Source organism: Centropristis striata, chromosome 4 (assembly GCF_030273125.1).
Source record: "Centropristis striata isolate RG_2023a ecotype Rhode Island chromosome 4, C.striata_1.0, whole genome shotgun sequence".
Taxonomy (NCBI): Eukaryota; Metazoa; Chordata; class Actinopteri; order Perciformes; family Serranidae; genus Centropristis; species Centropristis striata.
The window spans coordinates 22,454,158-22,480,411 of record NC_081520.1 but is presented as its reverse complement, the minus strand read 5'-3'; the positions used below and the strand labels follow the sequence as shown (position 1 = coordinate 22,480,411).

Here is a 26,254-nt window from a genome sequence, read left to right as displayed (position 1 = left end):
ACATAACATTTACACAGAGTTAATTTACCATATGTGACTGAGCATAACAAAGTCTAATAAGCTCTTATAAAATAAGCCCTGAATATGTTGATTTCCACAACCAATGTCTAAGAGTAATTAACAGACGCTTTGGTGATTCAATGAAGATAATCTAGAGACCCCACTGTTGTTTTATTTCGGTTCAACAGTGGTGGCCTTCAAAACAAGTAAATGTAATTATTTAGCTTGGAGAAACACACTGTATTTCCCGCCCACCCTGTCATTCTTTAACCATGCTCTTCCCCTTACCCCACACACACACACACACACACACAAACACACACACACACACACGCACACACACACACACACACACACACACACACCTTTTATTTCTGTCAGTCAGTAACTAAAGCTGCACCCACAGGGACTATAGACTTTGATCAATACACACAAATAGGCTCTCTCTCTCTCTCTTTCAAACACACACATACACACACATACACACACATGAAGATATAAAGTAACATATTCATAGTCATGAACAATCTCATCCAACAAACAAGCAAACCCAGACTGCAGTCACAAAGCAGGCATACGCATATTGGACCTGCAACAAATTAAACAGTGATTCACTGCAGTAATGCTTGCAGGTAAACAAGTGCTCTGCAGACAGACTCGCCGTAAGCACACAACTGGAGGTAGTGCATTAAAGATAATGATGCATAATAAATGATGGATAACAAGATTCCCCTCTTACATAATAGATAAGTTAAATCAAATCCTCCTAAGTTATGTGTGGTTATTTGTTTTTTATGTCCAGCTTGTGTCTGCACATCACCTGCAATTTAACGTGACCCGATGTGGTAAACATTTAAAGCTCTTTTTTATTAGAAAAACTTTTTTTATTCATATATAAACGCTCTATAACAAACACATACAGTGACATTTTTTAAAAAATGTGATAAAATACTTCTGGCATTATCTAAAAAAAATTAAAAATAAGAAAACATATCTATAAACATATTGCTCAGTGTTACATCACAAGTACAACATAAAAAGGAAGAAAGACAGGTGTTACAGTCATTTGTTAGTAGATGTGATGCATTCAGAAAACAGGCTCTCAGGGACATTTTGCAATCAAAGGGTTTTCAGATCTGACTGTGCGCTCCCACACAACACTCAGGGCAGGTGTGTGCATGCAGATGCTTGCTCACTGATCAAGTATTTGGCCTTCACACTCAATGACAGCAACATCACATTTATGCTATTTTATCCGAGTAATCTGATGTGACGGAAGCCCCTTCAGCCTACAATTTGGAGGATAAAACTGCTGGTTGTGCATAACTGACTGAAATGCAATTCTCACATTATCACAGAAGACTAAATAATGAAGGATGGTCCTACAGGATTTTTCATAATGTTGTCCATTAAGTAAATCAGAGGATGGTCCGCAAAAATGTAAAAGTCTTAAAATGGTTCATCATGGAAGAACAAAATATCCTCATTCTGACGACTTTCAGTTGCATGTTGCAGCTGATTTTGCGACTGACTTCGTACATTTAAAGAGAAAGTTCAACCCAAAACAAAAAATATATATATAGTCATGAAAAAAATATTAGACCACCCTTGTTTTCTCTAATTTCTTGTTCATTTTAATGCCTTGTACAACTAAAGGTACATTTGTTTGGACAAATATAATGATAACAACAAAAATATCTTATAAGAGTTTAATTTAAGATATCTAGACATTTTCCATGGTTTTCTTGATAATAACCAAAATCACTATTGTTATTATATTTGTCCAAACAAATGTACCTTTAGTTGTACCAGGCATTAAAATGAACAAGAAAATTAAGAAAACAATGGTCTAATAACTTTTTCCATGACTATAATTTTTTCTGTTACCTGTAGCGCTATTTATCAATCTAGGTTGTTTTGGTGTGAGTGCTGGAGGTATTGGTTCTACAGATATCTGCCTTCTCTCAAATATAATGGAAAAACAAATGGCCCTTTGCTTGTGACGCCCAAAGAACCAGTAAAAAACTCCCCAGACCTAATGAATGAGCCCATGAATAAATTTCGGCATGTTTCTGGAAACTACAGATAAATCTCACAAATATGTTGAATATGAATGTTTCGGAACAGCTGCAACCTGTTGACACATGAAGACCACTGCCTTTAAAAACCAAAACCACTTACTTAAATTTAGGTATGAAGAATGGGGTTAGGCTAGCAGAGTGCTTCCAGACAAACATTCTAACAATGGCCTTATAGAGCTTCGTCACCAAACAAAAAAAAACATTGCAGATCAGCACATGTGGTTTTCAGAAACTTACAATGCCAACATTTTTCTTTCTGGCAAGTCACAACTGGGTTGGGTTGGTGGTTGTAGTTTAGTAGTGCCACATGAAACTGCTCTCAACAAGGTCTGTGGATTGTCTTGTGTAACTGGGTCTTGATTTCTAGAAAAAGACATTGCTGGTGAGTTTTTCAAATGTATTTCTTTTTTATGCTTTGAGCAAACAAACAAAGTGTCATCTAAACATCTCTAAAGCTGATATCTCCAACACTCTAACAAAGCAATCTAGGCTGATCAAAATCACTACAGGTAAGTGAAAAAATGTGTATTTTTTTGGGATGAACTGTCTCTTTAACAAGATCCATATCTAAAACAACAGACTGTTTTGAGCATGAATTTCCCCTATTTTTCCCCTCAGGACAGCAGCCAAGCCAGCTTCAGGATTACAATCCTTTTACTCATCTTTAATCCAGCATTTCTGCCCTCATATGGATTTTTCTGGACCCTCTCAAAAGTTAAGTTACTTTACTACTTGATTCAAAGCGTTGATCTTCATCACTCTGATCGATTTGTTGTTATTCGGAAACTTTCAAACAGAACTTTTTTTCCGTTCTCCTTGCATTGTTCAACAATGCGCTCGTTTTCATCACAGCAGCAGCAGAAGCACTCTCTTCATCTAGTCTCCACTCGGCAAAACTGTGGAACGGAATCCATAGGTGCCATCCAGGCATCCCTCCAGCGAGCTTCCTGGCACACTTCAGTGTTTCTGTCTCCTCGTCTGTCCCCAAATCCTCAATCAGAGTCATCACCATCGTCTTCGTCGTCTGAGCTCGGGCCTTCTGACTCTGAGGAGCTCGGATCTTTGGTGCTGGCCTCTGAGATCATGCCGTCTGAACTGTCAATCTCTATGGAGGTCTCTGATAGGTAGAGGTGGATGGCTCTTGATGGGTGGCTGAGACACACACACAAAGGGGCGAGGGAGACATGCACCAGGAGGAGCAACATGGCACACAAATACAGAGTGGGATATGAATTCATGCATGACACATTCATGAATTATGTATGTGCATGCATGTGCATAAGTCACACATAATGGGGACAGGACAAAGACGAGCAGACAACACAAACACAGCAGCAGGGACAATGGGTTAGTGTCGCACAGGGTTAAGATGTCCCGAGCTGGGAGTGAAGGTTGGATCAAAATCTCTGTGTTTACACATCTGCATCTGATTGGGGTGAAAATATTTCCTTCCTTCGCCAAGTTTTTCAATGACAGATTCGGATTGAAGTCTGAATAAATCTCAGTTGTCAACTTTTCCTTGAAGGGCTTGGCTTTTTTTGGAAGTCTGGTGAGTTACAGTATTGCAACACAGTTTTAATGGTAACCAGTTTTCTATTACAGAAAGATCTGAAAACCCAAGAGAGAAACAAAGAAGTCCCACTTGCCAAGAAAAAAATGCTTTTGACAAAACAGCTCATTGTTCAAAACAGACAATCAGGCTACTGGAAAAGATTTGATATTGCATTTAACTTTGTGTCTGAAATGCTTTCTTCAAAAAGTGCTATATGAAATGTCTGTTTCCAACAAGTGCTCTGATTATTTGATAGCACCTTGATATTAATACCTCAACATCAAGCTAATAACACCACAGAAAAATCCAGCAATATAACTTCAGTAGTGAAACAAAACAGAAAAAGTACACCAGCATTTTCCTGTGTATTCAGGAGAATTACAGTAAGGTGGATCAGACAGTTGATACATATATGACCGTTGAAATGAGGGTGGATAGATACAGATAACAGGAGTTTCATAATATTCCCCATCATCTGGTAATTAAAACAAATTTCAATAGAAGCTGGTAGCTGCTTATTCATTGTTCCATAGTTTCTATTGTTTGTTGAAACAATATATCAAACGCACAGCTTGTGGTATGTTAGGGTATGAAATGTATTAGTAGGGAAGTAAACAGCAGGAATACACCATTGTTCGACCTCTATATCATCAAAACATTTACTCTAAACAGGAAATGTGTTTGGAAGCCCATTTAGCTGAACAGGAAAAGATACACTGATAAAACAGTTGTTTTTCTCCAGAAATGAAAAAGGCACATGGTAATATCTTTAAAGCTTCGCAGCAGTCTGACTTAGGCTCTGCATCTACAACTTCCTATACAAAAGGCACATTCTCAATTTATCTCTCTTAATGACAGCTGCCCATCAACTAGTCCAGGTTTGGAATCCAAAGACTGCATTTGGAGAGGAAGGAGGAAGCGAAACGTCCAGTAGAAAAAGAGCCCCAGGTCCCAAGAAGGAGCGCCACATGCCCTGATCCCCAGAGTTAGACGGAGAGCGAGAGAGGAAGTGTGTGATTCTCCTGTTCCTCTCTCTATCCCCCTCTTCCTCTCCCTCTGTCTTTCTCTCGGTCTTACCACGCAGTGGGGTCTTTTCTTTCTTTGCGGGGAGCCTCCTCGCTCCCTTCATGCTGCCTCTGTCTCCTCTTCTTGCACCGCCTGCAGGACAGGATGATGATGAGGAGGAAGACCACGGCGGCGATACCACCCCCGATGGCCAGAGCCAGAAGGAGAAGTTCAGAGAAAGACGCTGTTGGGGAGAAGGAGACATGAAATGCAGGATAATAATAATAATAATAATACATTTTATTTGGAGGCACCTTTCTTGGCACTCAAGGACACCGTACAAAAGGATAGAAAAGAAACAGCAATAAAATACAAAATAAAATGCAATACAATACAACAGACATATTGACATATTGGACAGGGTAAAAGTCATCAAAGGGAATAGGCAGTTTTAAACAGATGTGTTTTGAGTTGTGATTTGAAATGGGTGAGTGAGTCAATGTTCCTGAGTTGGGGTGGTAGTGAGTTCCAGAGGCGGGGAGCAGAGCATTCAGCCGCTCTGCTCCCCGCCTCACAGCGGCTGAATGCTCTGCTCCCCATGGTGATGAGACGGGCGGAGGGGACAGACAGGTGTATTGAGGAAGAGGATCTGAGGGAGCGGGAGGGAGTGGGAACATGGAGGAGGTCGGACAGATATGGGGGGGCGAGGTTGTGGATAGCCTTGAAAGTTACCAGGAGGACTTTGTATTGAATCCGGAACTGAACTGGGAGCCAGTGGAGCTGTTGGAGGACAGGGGTGATGTGGTGGATAGAGGCGGTTCTTGTGATGATGCGGGCAGCTGAATTCTGGACCAGTTGGAGCTTATGGAGTGATTTGTGAGGGAGGCCAAAGAGGAGAGAGTTGCAATAATCCAGGATGAGTGTGCTTCCTTGATAAAGCAAAAAATACTAGCAACACTGCTCTGAGGCATTGTGTGTCTGCTGTTAATACAAAAGCATAGTTTAATTTTTACCTCAGCCAAGGTTATATTTTCGGCTATGTGTGTGTTTGTTTGTCTTGGTGGAAGGTTGTAGCATGGGTCAAGGAAGAATCAATGACATTTTGGAGTGGATCTGGGAACATTTTTGTGAAAACCATTAATGTAAATGTTCCTCAAGATAGAAATTTGTCTCACACTCTGTGGAGGGCAGCACTCTCCGATTACACTATCTAGGGGTATGATTCCCGCTTAGGGTGCAAGCCAACATGTTAATGGTGTTGCTCTATGGCAAGCCAGTCTGTCAGTCGGCAGAGATTCATGGTGCCCAAAGGAGAAAGTTGACTTTGGTTACCCCTTAAAGTTTTACCTATGTAGCACCATCAGCAGATTGACACTTTTTGCTTCCAGTGAAATTTATTTGACAAATACCAGATGAATTGCCACAAGATATTCATGTTGTCCGGAAGATGAATGCTACCAACTGTGGTGTTCCCAGGACTTTTCCTCTAGTTGCAAGATGAAATTCACATTTGTGGTTTCAGGGAAATATTTGAAAACCATTGAACGGCTTGCCATGAAATATTTAACAAACATTCATGGTGCCCATAGGGGACTGACTCTTACTAAATTATTATTCCATGCCTTTTCCTGCAACAATAGTAGCAGCTCTAAGGTTCTACCTACCCTGTGAAATATCTCAGCATCTGGTAAATATGGTTCTCATAGTACGTAACCTAATGACTGACGAATTACATTTGAATTAAATAACCCAATGACTAATGATTGCAATGTGATAGTACACAATCCACTGACTGGGTCATTTGTTAAAATTCTCCTGACTATTCCTTTAGCTCCATCAATAGGTCAGAATTTAAATTTGTCCAACACTGGTTTATGGCAAATTTTCCCAGAACTAATCATTAACCTCAACGGCACTTTGTGCTAATCAGCAACTAATAGCATGCTAACACACAAATCTGATATGGTTAACATTGTAACTGCTGAACATCAGCAAGTTAGCATTGACAATGAGGGCATCTAAGCAGGTTGACAGCATCACTGTACAACAGATAACGGAAACCAGGGTCAAGACTTCCTTTTAAGTGATTCTGGTTAGCAAAGTCATTGATTAATTCTTTTGGAGGTGCCTTAGATCCAGATGATGATTTTGGCTGATCTCTCTAAACAGATATCTGAACATTAATGCAGGTAATGTTAAACAAAAGCTAATAAAAAGCTGGCCGATGGGTTTCTAGGTTGCATTGCAATGCATTACGCCTCCTTTGCCTTCCACATGGACCGTTTATTTGCATTTAACCAAAGCCTGCTCAAATGTGATTGGTCAGTTCTACTTGGACTATAAACAGACTACAACTTCAATACCAAAATGTTGCCTCCAAATTTTGCATTCATTTGCGGATTTCTGCTAACAGAGATTACCATACTGTAGAATTCAATCTTTGTTGAAATGTTGTTGCCTGTTTCAATATCTATATACAGTATTTGAAAAGAGAGAAAGATATACAAAAAGGGTAACTCTGTTCAACACACAGTCACAGAGAAAGCCAGAGTAAAATGAATAAATCTCATAACCAGTGATTAATCCAAACCACAGGCGCTATCTGTACTGTAGTGTCCTCTTTTTTCAAATACTCTCCAAAGACTATTATACTAATATGAAAAATTACTTTTGTATTGTTACTGATTGTATTATTCAGTATGTCTGGAACATTTGCAGTCTTTTAAATTAAAATGTGCCAATGCCATAATATAAATCATATCAAAAAACATGAATTCTAATAATAATGCACTTTCTTTGAATCCAAGAGTAGTTTCTCTGAAATTGAATGAAAACATATTTTCCTCTGCTTTATTAATTTTTGCTCTGAAATGATGTGGGTGTTTTCAGAGAACACCAATATATTCATGGCATATAAGAGGAAATGTTTTATCTGAAAAACTAAGTGCTGACCTGTGGTGACAACACGGAGTCGAATCTCTCCGACCGAGCCGTGGACATCTGGCGGATTCTTGACCATGCAGATGTAAGTGCCGTTGTAGGTGAACTTGACCTGCGTGAGTATGATGGAGGCGTCACGGCCCATGACGTCACCGGCCCATTGAACACGCTTCCTGAAAATGCCGTCTACAGGAGGATATGGTTTCTGCTGGTAGTGGAACACCTAAAAGTAGAAGGTGTTTGGTAGATGTGATTGCAGGAATGATGCAAAAAGGATTTGATTGGTTGGATTGTTACAGGTAGAAACCAAACTAAAATTCTCTCTGAGAAACAAAGACAAGACATAAACCCAGACCTGCTGCTTCTTTTTCCTCTCTATTCTCAACATTCACACTCACATAGACACACACAGGCTGGCTTGGACGCTCTGTAGGGAGCCGGATGACTCACCGACTCCTCTCTCGGTTGACTGAGGGGGTGGATGCTCCCTGACACAATGAGGGAGGTTTGATCTCACTTTCTCCGCAACAGACACACACATACACTTACTGACTCTTCCCGGCCCGGTTTGAGAGGTCTGAAGCTCCAGGAGATGACGATGGAGCTGGGGTTAATGGCAGAGGAACTGTGGAATGTGCACTTCAGACGAACATCCGTCCCATTGACTGCCTCCATATCCCCAGATGTGTATATACGCATCCCGCTGACCTGCAGCACGCCTGCAACATATGGCACAGCAGCAGGGTTATAGAATGCATGGCATACGGAGAAAAATCAATACGTAGATGCATGCTTTGAGAAGGAAACACATATACATATACAGGAATACACATATGGATTTACTCTCGTCTGTAAATTCCTGCCTAGTGAGTACATATGTACCCAGTGACCCTCCCTCTGCCTACACACTGCTGCTGCTGCAAGAAAAATCACCAGCTTAAAGTTGTCACTATAACTGAAGATACATACTTATATTACACCATACAGTGACATTTTACCGATTGGTCCAAAAGTTTAGATCTGCAGGTCAGCAGAGCTGAAGGTAGCACTCAGGTTAGGACTGTCAGTCATAAAAGGTAAATAGACTACACTTATATAGTGTTTTTCTAGTCTTTGCAACCACTCAAATCGCTTTACACTACAGACAGCTCTCATTCACCAATTCACACACATTCATACTGGTGGCCTGGGCTACCCTAAACGGTGTCACCTGCCACCATCAGGAATTCATTCACACACCGAACGCAGCATCAGGAGCAAGTTCAGTATCTTGCCCAAGGATACGTCGACAACTAGGTCTGTTGTTCGGTCAGGGATCGAACCGTCCAACCAGTGGGCAACCGCTCTACCAGCGGAGCCACAGTAGGGGTGGATGATGTGGGCAAAAAAAAATCTAGACTATTCTTTTTTATTTTACAATAACGATAATCTGAAGATATCCCTTAAAATGTGACTACTAAACTACTAAAGGCATGGACCAGAGTGCAGAATGCCCCCATTGTATTTTGTAATTGTATTTGTATTGTATTTTTATTGTATTTGTATTTTTATTACTATTTATTTTTTTTGTACTATTAAATTTTTTTCTTTACTAAAGTATTTATTTATTTTCCTATTAAAATGGTATTAGCATGATTAAGTATTTATTTTTATTATCACTGTTATTTATTTTTCTCTTTATTTCTCTTTTTTTTTCTCTATGGCGGTATGTGGCAGATGTGGGTGGGTGGGATTTGATTGACAAAAAATAAGGGTAAAAAAAAAAGATTCAAGACATTGTATTCAAATGCATCCTGTAATGTGGTTCCTTTCTTGAATAAAAAAATATGGTTTAAGAAAATGGAAATATCCAAGTAAAGTACATCAAAATTGTTCTTAAGTACAGTACTTGAGTAGTAACTTTCGGCCGCTGCGGGTCAGTAAGTGAACTCTTTAAAACATCTGCTTCATTACAAACTGATTTCAGATCAGCAGACCCAATCTGTGACATTTACTGAAAAATAGCCACTTTGGCTACACTACTTCAGCTGAGACAGGGCTGAAATTGAGAGTCTGGCGTATATTATATGAATATGGACTATATCAATCTTTACAGTAGACCTATTAGATGGAAAATGAATGAACTGGAAGAGCGGAGAGGGATATTGGCAACGATTTGCCTCTTCCACATAATGATGGATGGAGCTACCCAGAATGGAGTTAGTGCTGACACACACACAGGCACACACACACATACACCCACACACACACAAGAGACACGCTTAATGCTGAGTTCCTGTCTGGCAGCCGGTCAACGTCACATCAGGAACCAGACAATCACGTCTCCTCGTGATTGCATAAGTCTTGTTTATCGAAGTAGATCCAACCTTTTTCTAAAGCGAACCAACAGGTGTATGAGTCTCTGTGGAAAGTTTGTGCAGCCTGTCTGGTCCAAAATCACCTGGTCTATTTATAGAAAGAGCTCTATATGCTCTAATAATATCAGGAGGAGCCATGTCTAGCCTTATTAAAGTCAATACCCACGCACACAGCAGAGTGTCCGTCTGCAGCCACAGCGAGCTCAGGGTAGCCGAGGCCTTCCTAACGTCATTAGCACACTCCATATGAGGACCCTGCAGAACGAGCCAAACACTTGATGACAGCTCGGAGACACTTCAGCCTGACAGAGAAGCTGTCCGTGGCTCGACGGGTCAGCTGAGTGTACACGTCAGCCTGGGCATCAGTTTTATATTTGGGATTTTTTTGTTTGTTGTTGATGCAATTAGCTGTCATCTTGTCATCTGATGTGTCAAATGGATAAGATGTGACCTCGAGCTGTCAATTATTTAAAAACTTTTATCAATGCTTGCAGCAGCTTCACCATGATTGAATAATATCATTAAGATTTAAAGGGGATTTTAAACCATTTAAAGATGGATTAAGCTTCATTTTTACGATTTGAAATGTGGGTTAATTTGAGGTGGGATGCCCGATAGGCTCCAGGCGTAGAAATAACAAAAGTCTGTTAGCCCTGTATTATAATCACAGGGAGCATTAAGGCAGAGGCTAGCTGGGAAAATGTCAGCAGGGGCTTGGCTGCTCGGGGCGGCGTGTTCTGTTCCTTATCAGGCTGCAGAGAGTTTCCTGTGGGCTTGGATGAGAGAGTGGGGTGACCAGACGGCCCCCCCCACAGCATTAAAAACAGACAGGCTTCTCTCTCATCGCCGGGCCCTGACAGGCAGCGCTCTAACAGCCTAATGTGTTTTAAATGAGCTCGATGAAACCTGGGAGGAGTGAGGAGTACACACTGCAAGAAATGTCCATCATGGCAAATTGCCTCATTGTAAAACACATTTCATTGCCGTATATGCTTGTTTTCTGCATCGGTATCATGAAAATAAGGCAGATACTTCAACTTGCATCAATGAATAAGACTTTTTATATGAAACAGTAATGTTTTGATGGATGGACATTAAATGGACCACACCTCCTGCTTCCTCCTCTACCTAGCAGTGGAAATGTATGGAAAGTTAGTGGATCAAACTGCCTATATTTAGGATATTCATTAGGCTGATAACATCAACTGGCTGTATCAGTACAGCCAGGAATAACTCCCCTCCCAGTGTGTACGTGTGTGTGGAAAAAAATAGCAATTCAAGCCACGAGATAAAGGTCTCGTACTCCATATTTCATGTGAAGGTTGACAGAAAAAAAGAGGGGAGAAGGACTGGGAGCAGAAAGTGTTGTATATTCTCTTTCATGTCTCATAAAAATGACTACCACTGCTGTTAACAAACAAGTGCCTCATATCAACCTACATGAATTCCTGTTTATAGTTACAGTTGATAGGTTCACTGGGGAAATATCACCCGTGAAATGTTTGTGCGTAATTTTATGGTCCTCCGAAGATCTGTCCTATTGGCATTTGATCCCCTGTCGTTTCATCTGGCGCCATGAGGATGACATATTTGGTTTTGGGTAAAATACCAAGCAACAATTGGCTGGATGTCTACACAATTTGGTTCAGGCATTCAGGTTTGTTTGTTTTTTCCACGGTTTTTGGTTTGTTTGTTTGTTTGTTATTGTTTTTATACATGAAATAAAAAGTTGTACTGTAAGAAAACAGAAAGTTGCCTTAATTTTACATTCAGCAATATGATGTGTACGTGACCATTAAGCAATTAAATAATACTGTAAACAAATACATCTATAATGTCCCACTATATTAGTGTAATGATTTTAAACTTCCATTATATGGCCAGTATTTCTAATAAAAGTTATTTACCTTTCTTATGGCTTTCTTAAGCTTGTTTAGCAGCAGTTAACATTTGTTACAAAAGTAATCATAAGAAGTAATCAAAATAGTTACATTACCTATTATATTTTTAACGGGGTAGCTTACCATGTGACAACTGACAGTGAAAGCACATCAACAACACTCTTAATTCATAAAAACAAACAGGACATTTTTAATTACTAATTGCAAATATATACGTGATTACATCAGAATAATTTCCACAGGTTTAGAGAGTAAAAGAAAAAAATTGATGTAGACTAATTGATAATTTACTGAAAGGGTTTGAATCCATTTGCCAGGTCCATTTGAATGTAGTTAGGCTAAGACAACAAAAATGGCCACTAATATGACAGAAGAAAATAAACTTTAACAAACCTTGTGCCCTGTCAGCCACAGGCACTATGAAAGCCTTTTTGATACTTTATATCAGCTTTATATGAATTACTAAGCGCTAGCTATTATTTACCGTTGGTTTTTCATTTTACTGTTATACATTTTATTTCCTGACACTATCCTTCAAAATAAAAGCACCCATTTCACACTGGACGGCACCGTTTTTCAAAATAAAAGCGTCACAACATTGTAAAACACTTTGAGATATACAAAACATGAAAAGCAAGCTATATAATACAAATACACCACAAAGAACCTTGCTAAAGGCCATTTACAGGAGCAATTTTCAGTATTAGCCTACTGTGTCACACAGTCAGGTCTCAGTCTGCGTAATGTACAGCACAATATAAAGACTGACTGTTTTACCTTTTTCTTATTATCTAATACTTTAAATGTTGGGGACAAACCATAGACTGTAGATCGTCTACTCACCCCACTACAGTCTCATAGAGCCTCGAGGGGTATATTTATGTAATAACATGAATTAATCATCAAATAAGTATCCACAGACAAACCCATCTATTTCTACATCCTTATTCCAGCACACATAGAAGATTAGCTCAACAATATGCCTAAATGCCTGTTTAAAGAAGCTTGTTCTGAAACGATTCATCATGCTTCATACATCACGAGCCAAAGCAGGTCCTCCAGGCCATTACACCTCATTTCCAAATTTCCTCCCTAACCAATCTATTTACAGTGCATGAATTTAAACAAGCATTGCTAATCTCCTTTCAACAACAAAAATTTAAAAACGCTTTCAACTACGCAGTCCTTTGACGCAAGCTGAGCTGATTAAGAATTAAGGTTAATTAGGCCTTTTTGAAGGCATACTGGATATTAGAAGATTGACAGAACAGTTAGGGCGATGTACAGTGCATCAATTACAGTTCTAATTTATCCCTGCGGCTAAAAGTACATGATCGCTATTTAATCGGTCATTAGCAGGCACTAATTGCCGAGGAAGATCCATGCCATTACATGAGTGAAGTGCAGAATTTGACTCATTTAGAGAAAGAGAGACGAGAGATAAACAAGCAGAAATGAGAGTGATGAAAGAGAAGGGTGATTAAGTAGATGGAATAAGTGCTGTATGGATGGAGTAAGAGGATAACGAAATAATGGAGAATGCATTTTTTTCTACATAATTGCAGTCTGTAAGGAGGAGATAAGATAATAGTGTTTGTTTGCTTGTTTGTCCGTCCATTCTTCTACTCCGGCATGTCTGTCCGTCCCGTCCAAGTTGCTCGCTTGTTTATGTCTGAACATCCTGCTCAGCCAGTGCTGACCACACCCAGCATCCAGAGACAGAGACAGAGAGAGCTTTCACAGCTTATTAAGATGGAGCTATGTACCCCACAGAGGAGGGAAGTGCCAGAGTGCAGACAAATATATGTGGATTTATCTTAATAATATTTAAAATATTGCAGATATTGTCTGGCATGCTGTAGTTTCGTGCAGAATACAATTTAAGATACTGTATGTAGAGGTTTTGAAAGACTTCTATGCTGAGGTCAAGTCTGACTGCTGGGTAAAAAGACAAGATGGACAAAAATAGCAAATTGCAGATCACATAAAGCATAAAATACAACCTTGCTCTTCATTTAGACTCTATATATCCCTCATTAGAGTTAATAAATGTTGTGAAACATGGAGGAGATCAATTACACTCTTCACTCGTAATTAAAATGGCAAAATTAGAGCCTCTGTGTGAGGCGTGCTAACACTTTGTTGCCTTTTTGCCTTAAAAAACTATTATTAGACTTTCACACATGGGATTTTACCTCAGGTCGGCATCTTATCTAACCCAAACTTCTGGAGAAAGTGTGTGTGTGTGTGTGTGTGTATTTTTGTCAATGTAAAATCCAGATGTTTGTACAGTACTTATGAACACATATAGCATCAGGAATTGGTCGTAACAAGCTATCTTCCATTGTTATGGCCGTGCATGTGCCGACTGTGGCATCTCTCACTGTTGGCACAAGTCCACAAAAACATAAACATTCTCCATTAATGTTACCCAGGTTGGCTTTAGTCCATAATATATGTCAATATGTCCAATATATCACAATAAAGTGAACTTGCTGAACCTTTAATGCACTTGATTTAATCTGTCAACACAACTTGGTACGATCTGCCCTAGTCCACCGGTCCATCTGAAGCCAAGGAGGGCAAAATACTTTCATCTACTGTAAATATAATCAAACCAAGCCCACTCAAGTGTGATTAGGTTTGCTTGGCTTGGCAGTCATCCCAAGGTTCTATAGACGCCTTCCAAAAAGGCACAAGAAATATCAAGTAGTGTTTGACCTGCCCATATAATATTTCACCCAGTGTCGAAGAGTGAAGGCAGGTTTAAACCGGCATAACCTTTACTATGCTTTATAGTGTCTCTAGTCTTACGATGCCAGATATAGTATATCTATGTATGAGGTATCAGTGCAGATGAAAGGGCTGGCAGAAGTCATTTTTATTCTGCTGTAGCTCAAAAAAACAGTGGCAGATTCATCACGTGAATTTCTTTGTCATTTTTTAAACTGTGGGTCACTGATTTCACACAAAGTCTTCTTATTCAAAGACTGTGTAAAAGAAGTAGACGTCACCTTGGTCTAAAAAGTGGAGCCAATGCAGATGTGACTAAAACCTGTGTTCTATCCATTGCCCAGCAGAGGGTGACAGAATCCGATTGCATAGAAGTCTATGAGAAAGTTACTCTACTTCTCACTTGATTTATTACCTCAGTACACATTTTGCTAATAAGTTTATGGTCCCAACCGAAAGTTTCAATTCTTCTTTAAAACAGCATGATGTTGATTCTATAAATTGTGGCTCTATTTGGAGTAAAATAGACAGTGAATGCTTTAGGGCAAGGCCATCTTGAAACAAGCCGGTACCAAGACCATGATGGCTATGGCCAAAATGTCGGACTCCAAGTGGAAAACTGGCTAATTTTATTAACTGTAACTATCTAGCTAACTAACTACGCTAATGTTAGTTCCACAAGCTGGTTGAAAAACAAATTTGAAACTACTTCCAGCTTTCTTATTTTAAAACAAAAGCCTTGTACTCCAGGTAAAAAGTCCCTGTCCTCCCTAGTTGGTGATCAGTGTAGAAGGCATGGTATTACAGCAGTGTTCTTGTTTTGCAGTGTGGATCACAACCTAACCTTTAACCATACTTGACTAAAAATTTCTCAACCTTCTGAGACATTCAGCTACCTAACACACAACTGTCTCATCAAATGTAATTATTCCACTTAGTTACCGTTGCCAAGTGGGCTTTCTCCTGAAACCTTAGTATTTTCAAGCCAGTCTGGGTGTGTTTCACACTGCAGAGAGGCATGCTTGGTATATTGAACTCTTGTCATAACTGCTCAGCAAACATTCTCTGGTATTGTAAATATTTTTGTCTGTGAATATCTTAAAAACAACACACAGAAGTAAGAAAACCATGCCCGCCTTATCGCACAATCCAAATCTTTGTCAGTGTTTTTGTGTCGACTTGTTGCTTAAGGGGTTCTTGATGCAGTCCCTCATAAATATATGCAGATTTATAAACAGCAAAGGGAACAGAGCTGTTTTTATTTAAAAAGTCTATTAATATCCATGAGCAGACCATGGGGATACAACATCAATCACTGTTTAAGAGGTGTTTCCTGAACAGTATGCACTTTAGGCCTGGTCTTTCCATTGGCCGAGACAATGTTAAATCGTTGGACTTTAAGAGAGGAGGGGGGGGGAACACTGCAGGAGAAAATCAAACAGTTGGCACGACTCTCTGAATCAGGAAATTGGTTTCATTACATTATTTCCTAGACGGTGTGTGTTTGTGCCTTTCCTCTCTTCATTATGGCTCAGAAACAAAGGGACCACCGGAGGAAACCCGATTCTCTGTTGCACCGGTTTTGGAGGAAACACTTAGGACAGGACCAAACACACAATGAGCTCAGTGGGTTACAAAGAGCCTCTTCTCTCCTTTGTGAGAGGTTTCACAAGCCTAGGTTAGTTTTCTTTTTTATTAACAAGGCCTGTCTTTCATGCAGGGCTGGGCTGAGTGCTGGGAATAGCAGGTTCAGGTAACAGTGTGTTCGCAGAGGAGGAGGACACAGAGTTTAGGGAGAGTGGAAGTGTTGAGTGTTGTAATGGGAGGGAACCCCTGAGATGGACACAACTGTGTGTAACATATCCTGCTGGGCATTTACTCTAAGCTGGGTTCTTATCATTCCCCTCAGTCATGACCATGCAGTTGTGCCAAGACAAGCAAACAATGTATGGCCAAAGGTATTTTATCACATACTTTCTGGTACTTTTGCTCAGGGGTTGTTTTTATGGTTTGGGCCCGTTAGTTTCATTTAAAATAAATGTTTAACTTACAGCATAACATTATATTTAAAAATAGTGGGCTTATATCAACACTTGGAAGGGAAGGGATTTTCCTGTTTCAACACGACGCAAAGCCAGGTTCACAAAGAAATGGTTTCCCAAGAAGAACTTGAGTGCACAGAACATGGACATCAACCCCATCCAACACCTTTTGGGTGAACAGGGACCAATCAGCAACCTTGCAACCAGCGGGGTCTAAAAGTGAAGCCACTACAGAAGTGCCTCAAACCTGCATTCTTGCTAATGGCCAGCAGGGTGCATTTAGTGTGATTTGTAAGAAAATGTCCATACTTCTCACTTGATGTATTACTCTAGTACACATTTTCCTAATGAGTTTATGGTCTTGTGTGTGGTTCCGTATCACAACATTACCAAAGTGTTTAAAACAGAAACCGTTATTCAGTCGAATGTCATATGAGCCACGTTGTTTATGTTTTCATAAGAAATCATACAACATTTTTCATGAGAATACTTTGCCTCAATACAGCATAATGTTTATTTTGTAAATAAGGGTCCCATTTGGGTTCCAACATTTGAATTTCTGCAAGTTTTTTATATGAGGTGATCTCTGCCCATTCCTATCATGCCTAAAATGAACCATGAGAGAAGTACCAGACACCGGAACAGAAAATCTAAAAGCTTTCATAAACTTGATTTATGTGTCTTTATACAGACAAAAAACAGACATTTCTTTCCTTGAAAAATTCACAAATTGCAATTTTTGTATTGAATTTCGTATTCTTTTTTCACTTTCATTCCAGCTGTATAACTGTACCAAACTTTGGAAACCTACAAAAATGTGTTTGAATGCACTCAGTCCAAACAGAGACCAAGCATCAATCTCTCTTTCTAACTCTTTCTTCCTCTCCCTCTTCCCCCCCATCCTGCTTCCTCCAGGCCAATTGTAATTCATCAGGCGGCCAGAGGAAACGTGTAGTGGGTGAGTGAGGATAAGAGTTTAATCCATCAAACCTCTTCCACTCCCACCTCACAGCTGACTCAACAACTTCTCCCTGGGATTACAAACTCCTGAGGGGGGGTCCAACGTTTCGATTCAACACACCCACAGGCTTCTGTTGGAAGGACAGTCCAACCCTCAAAAGACATCCTTGGCTTCACATATTTACTACAAAGCTAGTCTAGCCGTATGTTAAGTGTCCTGCAGTGGTATGAGTCAGACTGAATTCACTCCATTGTGACTTCCATATCTGCTGAACAGATGATTAAGTTAGCAAAAGACAATATATTGGCTCCACAGATCAGAAACACAACTGTGGAGGAGATTCAGGCTTCTGCTCTTTGCTTTCAGTCTTAAAGGTGCACACCACCATTTTTACAAATAAAGATCAGAAGAAGAAAGAACACATTGTACAGATAAAAAGTTGAATTAATAAGCAATAAACACAACCATTTTACTTGTATAAACTTAGCGTGTGTCTATACAGAATATGTATAAACCAAACAGCAATATTCAGGTCTGAAAAGTGAAGCCAATGTGGAAATTATAGTTCCATTTAGAGTAAAAAGCACAAACAGACCGGGAGCTGGAATGATGCGTCATTAGCTAACACTAGTGCTACCCAGCAAGTTTGGTAAGCAAGGGGTCATTGTTAATCAGAATAAACAGCAGACTGAAAGAGATATTTCTACTGAAACTGAAAACACACACTGGACCTCATTTATCAAATGAACATCGAAACCAGTTCAGATCTGAGCATATATATCATCTTATGACAGGCTTCTTGTGTGATTCATGAAAAGTTTGTATCTCACCAATGACAGTGTAAAAATGATCGGCTATTGATAAATGTGGTGGCTGAAAACAAGCCTTATTTAAATGCCATGCCCTATTATAGACTGGGTTCAGATGCCTTGCCCCAGAGTTTGCGACATCGAAGGACGCAACAGTGCACTTCATTAGCAAAGTGCACTGTTGCAAATAACAACATAGAGGAGCGAAATAGACATTTCACGCAATTCAAGAAATATGCAGCTCCGGAGGTTAATGAAATAAAAGTATTCATAGGTTTATACTCAAACAAGTTCAGTGAATATTTTCAAATTCGGTGCACAGACTTAAAGTTTTCACCGCTTTTTGGTTGAAGGGGTAAACCATGTTATAAAGTAGGTTTTAATTCCAAAAGAAGAGGAATCAACAGCTGCAACCGAACAAACCAGTTTTGTTTGGCAGCATAAAAAGTTCCATTAAAGGAAATCACTGCTGCAGTCAGCAGTGTAGCAGTGGACAGTCAAATTCCTATTGAGGTTGGAATATTTCATTTATATATCTGTGATATATATGTAGCCTATATAATATGCAAATGTTATTATTATAATTGAGAGATTTTACTGTAAATTGGACCATCATCTGCAAAATGGACATCATGCTATGCATCAGTATCACACGCCGAGGGTGCGTCAGTATCAGACCCCAAGGGTTATGAAAAGCACTTTTATATGTTTAAGGAGACACAAACAAGCTGCTCCTTAAAAACTCTGCAGAAATCACGTGGCATGTTGTGACCGGCTCTTCAGCTTCTGTTCTGACTGTTCTGGAAGAATGCAGGTTTAAGGCACTTGGGCCCAGAGGTTGCCCCTTGCTAGAGACTAAAAAACAGGATATCTTGCAATAATGTGGACATTCTGTTAAAAAAAAGTGTTTCTTTTGAGTCTCCAGATTTCATGACAGTGCATTGCTAATTTATTGGAGAGCCACTTTAAGTCACAGTCAGGCCAGCATTAGAAAATGGCTAAAGAATGCTATAAAGTGGCATCCCATTTGTAGTAGCTGACACCTTCTGTACATAAACTGGCTGGACATCAGACTGCAGTGTTACTTTTGCAAAGCTAGCCTGAACTCACACTAAAACCAGACACACCAGGCTTTAATAAAAATGTAAAATAAATGAGAGAAATGAGGGCACATTAAAGTGTACCTTTGTGACTGAAACCCATGCATAATGTCCTGCCCAACCCATTAGCCCCACACCCTCTCTCTACTTAAGCTCTCATTCATTTCAATTGCTGAGTACGTCAGATATTTAATGAGTAAAACCGGTACTAGCTGCTACTCTTTCAATATAGAGTAGAGTTTATAAATCAGCATTGTAACTAACAATAGCTGGATATTCCAGAAAACATTCGAAAGTCAGTTACTGAACAAGGAAAAGGAAATCAAGAAAGTAACTTCCCATTCAGGGAAATTACATCATTAAGACTGCTCTGCATTTAATCACAACTTATTTAACTGATGTCAAATCATTATGAAATCCCCCCTGGCTCTCTGGATGGAATGACTCAGAAAGAACTGCTAATATTGTTTGGAAACAGTTGATTTATCCCATATGCCATAAAACTCAGTGGAGGTGTTGCTCTAACTGGAACATCTACTTGTTTAGTGTAACTCCAAACAGTCTTAAGAACGAAAAGACCAGCCAACAGAGTAAGAATGTGACCGCACAAACAGAAACCCATGCTCACAAATATGCAGCATTTGCATTTGCACAGATTCAAGTGTGTGTGTGTGTGTGTGTGTGTGTGTGTGGGCACACATACACTCAAACCTCACATGAACCTGCAAACACTTTCAATTCGGTGAGAAATGTATTTGAAATCCCTGTTTACACTCGGAGCCAAGCACAGTCTTGTGGTTTAAACATTACACAGGGAGAGCCCTGCCTTCACACTCAAACACTTCACAGATGCGCCCTAAGCCCACTGTGTCAGGGATTGGCGTTTTTTTTGTTTTTTGGGGGGGTTTTTTGCATACGAATGTGTCATTGTCAATGCCACACACCCCGAGGCAATCCCATCAACCCTACACAAAGGCCAGGCGTCCTAGGTGTGTCAACACAGCACAGCGCGTCAAAAAACCGCAGCCCTGCTTTGTCGTACTGACCTATTATTGTGGCGAGATTAGAGACGGCGAGGCAGAGAGATAACTGTTATATCCCCGTAAACGGATACAAGAGGCAGCTCGTCTGCTGTAAATCCAGCAGAGTTAAACTGAAGACTAAACAACCAATGTAAGTGCCTGGTGTGTGTGTGTGTGTGTGTGTGTGTGTGTGTGTGTGTGCCTGTCTCTGTGTGCGTGTCTGCGTGTGCTAAAACCTGTCAGTCAGGACAGGTATGTACATGTCAGCCTGTGAGTGTTTCAGACTTTGGTTGAAGAAGAAAATGTTACAGCAAGACAAAAGTAATTACAATAAAGCATAACAAGAACAAAAAGACAGATTTTTCATCAACAGAAGGGGATCAAAAAGTGTTAAAAATTTGGTGGAGAAACGGGACTAATCTGGTATAAATTGTTAAAACTAATCTGGTGTTTATGTCCATGTGTTTTCTTTTCTAATTAGCCATCACAGTGTGTGACTGAGTTGCTATTTTACATCTAAGAAGCTTGAAGTGGTCAGACACAGGAAACAATATGTTTAAATGTGAACTGCAGCCAAATAACATCACATCAAATGTTTGAAAAATACCAGTAGAGAACAATGAAAATACATGAAACTCTTTTGAATGTGTTGTTTTCTTTGACTGCAAATTTTAAAAGGGAAGTCTGGCTTTTGAAGGCTTCTGCTTAGGGTTTAAACATCTCTTTTTTCCCTTTTAAATATTTTAACAGCTCAAAACAAAAGGCTGTTAAGAAGATGAAGAAAACTGTCAGTGGACACCAGCAGCACCTGTTTTTAAGTTAATTAATTAAATAACTAACTGATTTACTCTTTGGAAAAGTCAATGTAGAATGTGTTTCTCTTCAGACAGAGATGCTCCTGCAGGGTCCCCAAAGGTCCCACATTAACTGCACGTCTATTGTTTTGGGTCAGTTGGTTAATTGCACTTTACACTCTAGGTGCAATATCAACTAAAGTTGGCCCTGCATTATTTTTGTACCTTTTGGCCCTGTGCTGCCAAGGGGTCCTGTCTTAAAATCCTAGTTTTGCTACTTGCTACTGTACTTGATATCAACTTTTAGGGGAAATACACAAAGCACAAAGGAATGTTTGCCTGGGGCCTCATAACAGTTGTAAAGTCTACTGTTTCAATCTTTTTAAACACTCATTTTCAAGGTCTCAATCAATATAAAAACAAAAGAGGAAGTGTGGGATCATGGGACTATCGCCTGGTCTCACTAGCAACTCGTCTAATACAGACGTTTTGTGATACCAAAGGCATCCTTTAACATGTGGATGAAACGAACCGGGCTTTCCGCTGACTGTCATGTAAACCCATCCATGGTAGTATTATAGTACAGTATAGTCTCTGACACTGGAGACCGGTGGTCGTACCCAGTAGTGGAAGAAGTATTCAGATCCCTTACTTAAGTAAAAGTACTAATACCACACAGTGAAATTACTCCACTACAAGTAAAAGTCCTGCATTCAAAACTTACTTAAGTAAAATTACAAATGTATCAGCATTAAAATGTACTTAAACTATCAAAGTAAAAGTACTCGTTATGCAGAATGAACCTACTGAGATCGTTTATATCTATTCTAAATATATTATTAGTTTATTTGTAATGATTAATTTATGTAAGCAGCATCTTATGGCTCATTTTAACTCAAATAAAATTTTTGAAAAATGTCTAAGTAATCTAAATGTATCATATTTTTGTCTTTAATCTTGACCTAAAAAGGAACTAAAGTTGTCAGCAAAATGTAGTAGGAGTGGAAGTATAAAGTTAAATAAAATAGAAATACTCAAGTAAAGTACATGTACCTCAAAACTGTACTTGCACTTGCAACTGTACAGCACTTGAATAAATGTACTTAGTTACATTCCACCACTGGTTGTATCCCTTATGAAGAGTGTTGTTATGTCAACTTCTGTAACTGCGTTCAGAAGTTGTTCTGAAGCACAACCCTGTTCTTTTACCCTAACCTTAATGAAGTGGTTTTATGGTTTTTCTGTGAACACTGGAGTTTATTTTGAAAAACGATGATGCATATAAATTTGCATCAGTAGGCCTATCACACGCCGAGGGTGCGTCAGTATCAGACCCCAAGGGCTTTGAAAAGCACTTTTATATGTTTAAGGAGACACAAACAAGCTGTTCCTTAAAAAACTCTGCAGAAATCACGTGGCAGTAGGCTATGTTGCGACCGGCTCTTCAGCTTCTGTTCTGACTGTGCTGTACTTCAACATTCATGGCATTTACAATACACGAGAGCTTTTCAATGATCCTGCTTTGCATCTCACACACCTCAGAAACATAAAAATCTGGTAATGATCACATTTGTTATCGAAAGAAATTCCATTGTGGTGTTGTGAAAAGCAAAAACATTGCTCCCAAAAGTTTCTTGACACAAATTATGATTTATCTTGTTTTTGGTGAACATTTTACAAGTCACACAAGGGAGTTGTGTGTTTATCTTTGGGAGTGACGAAGGATTTATACCACAGCAAGCAGCAGGAGAAGAAAGAGATTATTCAGTTAGCTCTATATCATGAAATGAACACTAACTGTCTTTGATCAGTGCAGTGCATGTCAAAACAGTGCCAGGGCTGATGGGTAAATGTGCTGTGCTGCATACATGTTATAGTGTGTGAGCTAACCTCGAGGAAGGAGGGGTGGGTAAGAAATTAATCTGTTATTTTGCACACATAATTGCAATTTTACACCACACACTTCTCATGAAAACATGACGAGTCTGCTGGCTTGTTTCATCACGCTGTGCTGTTTTTTGCCAGCACAATAAAGCCAAAGGCAACTGAAGTGATTGCAGCATGACAGATACGATGCTGCTCAGCTGTAATGGCTTCCAAAATGCTTTTTCCAACATGCTGTTATTTGATTATCCATCTCTTTATATCCACATAGTATATCCAGTCATCCCCCTGCCCTGCCTGTTAAGGTTGATCTGCAGGCACATGCTCCTTGTAAACATAAGCAGCTTGCTACTATAGTGAATCCCTTCATGGTGCTTTGGCAGTGGATGGACATGTTCAATCAATATAATCCACTTAACTGGGATGGACACAGATTACTTCAAGGTTAAGCAACCTAGTGCTGCTGAATGAATTGCCATTGATACACCAATTGAATCATATTAAAAACAGGTTCCATTAGCAGTGCCATTACAGCATTTAGAAGTGAGCACATCGGATATCTATTAGTGTTTGTTGTGTTGGTCTGACCAATTGTTATGATTCATCTGACATATCCTGGACTACCTTTGCACGGGAAGCAGGTGGAGCTACCAGCGTCCAGCGGGCCACTTCACAGTCTCTGTGAACGTCAGTGCGGATGCTGAATAATAGTCAGGAAGGTCGCATAAAAGCAGAAACACAATGCAGCCAGGGTCTTGGTCTTGATACAGTAAAGTCATTAGGGGCCAAATAAGTCTTCCCCGCGTACTGTTTTATACCTTTAACTGGAAATCTTCGGCGACCCACAACGGTGCCAAGATCTCCACTTCCCTATGACGCACGACGGGCGCGCAGAGATTAAGGTTAGGGGTCCCTGCGGAGCTTTCACTAATGGACAGACTATCAGGCTTTCCTTTTTCTTTCTTAACTTTGAAACTCGATTGTCTGGAGCGTCCCTACAGGGCCATGTTGTTACGTCCTAAGAGCACTTGAGGGATGTGAAGAAACAGTGGCAATTAAACTTTTGGAAAGCCAAGATGCTCAAATAAACGCCAAGCTAAAGATAAAGGCTCGTTTAAACTGTTTACTTATGAAGGAAAAGTCGTCGTTTTAAACTATATATATAAGTCACTGAGAGGAACAATCGCTGAAAAAAATAAATCAAAACATACACTTGGATAAATCGCACACTGTATGGTGGCCAACACAAACAAAGATCTGAGGCATTAACAAGTCTTCTCACGCTAAACCGGGGTCTCACCTGAAGCTGCGAGTCCAGACAGGACGGCGAGGAAATAGAGCCCCTTTACGCACATTGGATGGACGACAGGCTGTCCGATTGATGACCAACAGATCAAGAGGGAGTCAACTACTCCTCCGCCGACTCACAGTGACTGGAAACCCCGCCGCTGACTCTGTGGATCCCCTTTAGAGAGGGATAAGATGAAATGTGAAGTTACGCCGAGTCCTCTCCAACCACCTTGTCGCTCCAAAGACGCGTCCCAACTCGCAGCTGCCCTCATACATTTCACTTCAGCACCCTCCCACCACATTTTCGGGCGGAGTAACAAAGTCATCCACTCTCTCCTCTCTGCCTGCCTTCTTATCTCCCCTCTCACATACATGTCCAACCCAAAGCCCGGCGCATTCTTGATGCTCACCTAACCTGTTCTGCTGCTGCGTAAAACACATTTACTTGCGCGATTCCATACCAGAGCTGTTGCGTAAACTCATGTCCACGATGACAGCTTCCATTCATAATTTAACTAGGATCTGATGTTTTGTAATCTAATGTATTACAACACAGTATAACAACATAAAATATACATAGTGACACAATTAAGGCACTTAATGCCTCTTTATGATGAACATTATGACTTTATATTGAATGATATGACGGGGATTCATATATCATCACTGTGAGACCTCCTTGATCAAATTATATGTATTTTATAATATTTATTATAATGATCAAATTGAATTTGAAAAAATGCAATCAAATAACTTTTTAGAGATATTGCGGTTAAAGGGAAATTCCACCAATTAAAAAATAGAATAGTCATGTGAGTTTGTGATCATCAGCAGCTTTCCCTAAGTCAAAAACTACCAACCAGATACTGATTGTGGTATTTACTGAGAAAACATAGTGACATATTAATTTCAATGGTCCTTCTCTCTCGTAAAACACCAGCAGAGAGCTGCTCAGGTTTATATGAAACTGGCAGGTTACCAGTTTGTACCACTTGGGGGCAGAGCTGCACTTTACTGCACAGCACCTCTGTGATTCTGCTCTGAAAGCTTAACAGAAAGATCAAACAGGCTGATGCAGTTCTCTTCTTCGTGTGACTGGGATGATAAAAGAGCATTAAAATGCATTTACTGTTATGTTACAGAACAAAAACACATATTTGGCTTTTACCCACAGTGCTATTAATCAATCTAGATTGTGTTTTTAAGTGATTTGCACAGTGTTGGAGATATATCAGCCTGAGAGATGTCTGCCTTTTCACTTGGCTTCTGGGGATCAAAGCACACAAAAACATTTTTTTAAAATTCAACAGCAATGCATCAGGACCTGGTTACTCAAGATATTCCACAAACTTTGTTGTGAGCAGTTTCATGTCGCAACTATACTACAAAGAAAAGGCAGCTATAGCTGTTATTTTGGAAACTCATGGTAGATCAATCTAGATGATAAACAGCACTACAGCTAAGAGGAAAATCTGTTGTTTTTTTCATGATAGATTATACTATACTGTATATATCCTTTGGGTATATTAACATTTTTGTATTACCTGTTCATATTACAACATACAACAATCTATTTAACATGCAACAATCTATTTTTGCTATTGTGCAATATCTGTGAAATACAAAATACTCTCATGAAAAACCCTATGTCCAATTTTAACAATGACATTATATAGGAGCCATGTGTATATGTGTGTATATGTTTGTATATGTTTGTATGGATGCATATGTTTTATATTTATATGCAAATGTATCTTGAGCTGCTGTGACAACCAAATTTCCC

General features: G+C 39.6%; 1 protein-coding gene across 1 annotated transcript; it reads right to left on the bottom strand.

Moving 5' to 3' along the window:
* Positions 1–871: 871 nt before the first annotated feature.
* LOC131970631 (myelin protein zero-like protein 2) lies at positions 872–24,686 on the bottom strand. Its single transcript, XM_059332065.1, has 4 exons — positions 24,482–24,686; positions 8,128–8,297; positions 7,591–7,801; positions 872–4,882 (listed from the first exon to the last, which is right to left on the bottom strand). Exons 1-4 carry the CDS (start codon positions 24,534–24,536, stop codon positions 4,707–4,709), a joined length of 612 nt encoding a protein of 203 aa, XP_059188048.1. The 5' UTR covers positions 24,537–24,686; the 3' UTR covers positions 872–4,706.
* Between the last annotated feature and the right edge of the window lie 1,568 nt (positions 24,687–26,254).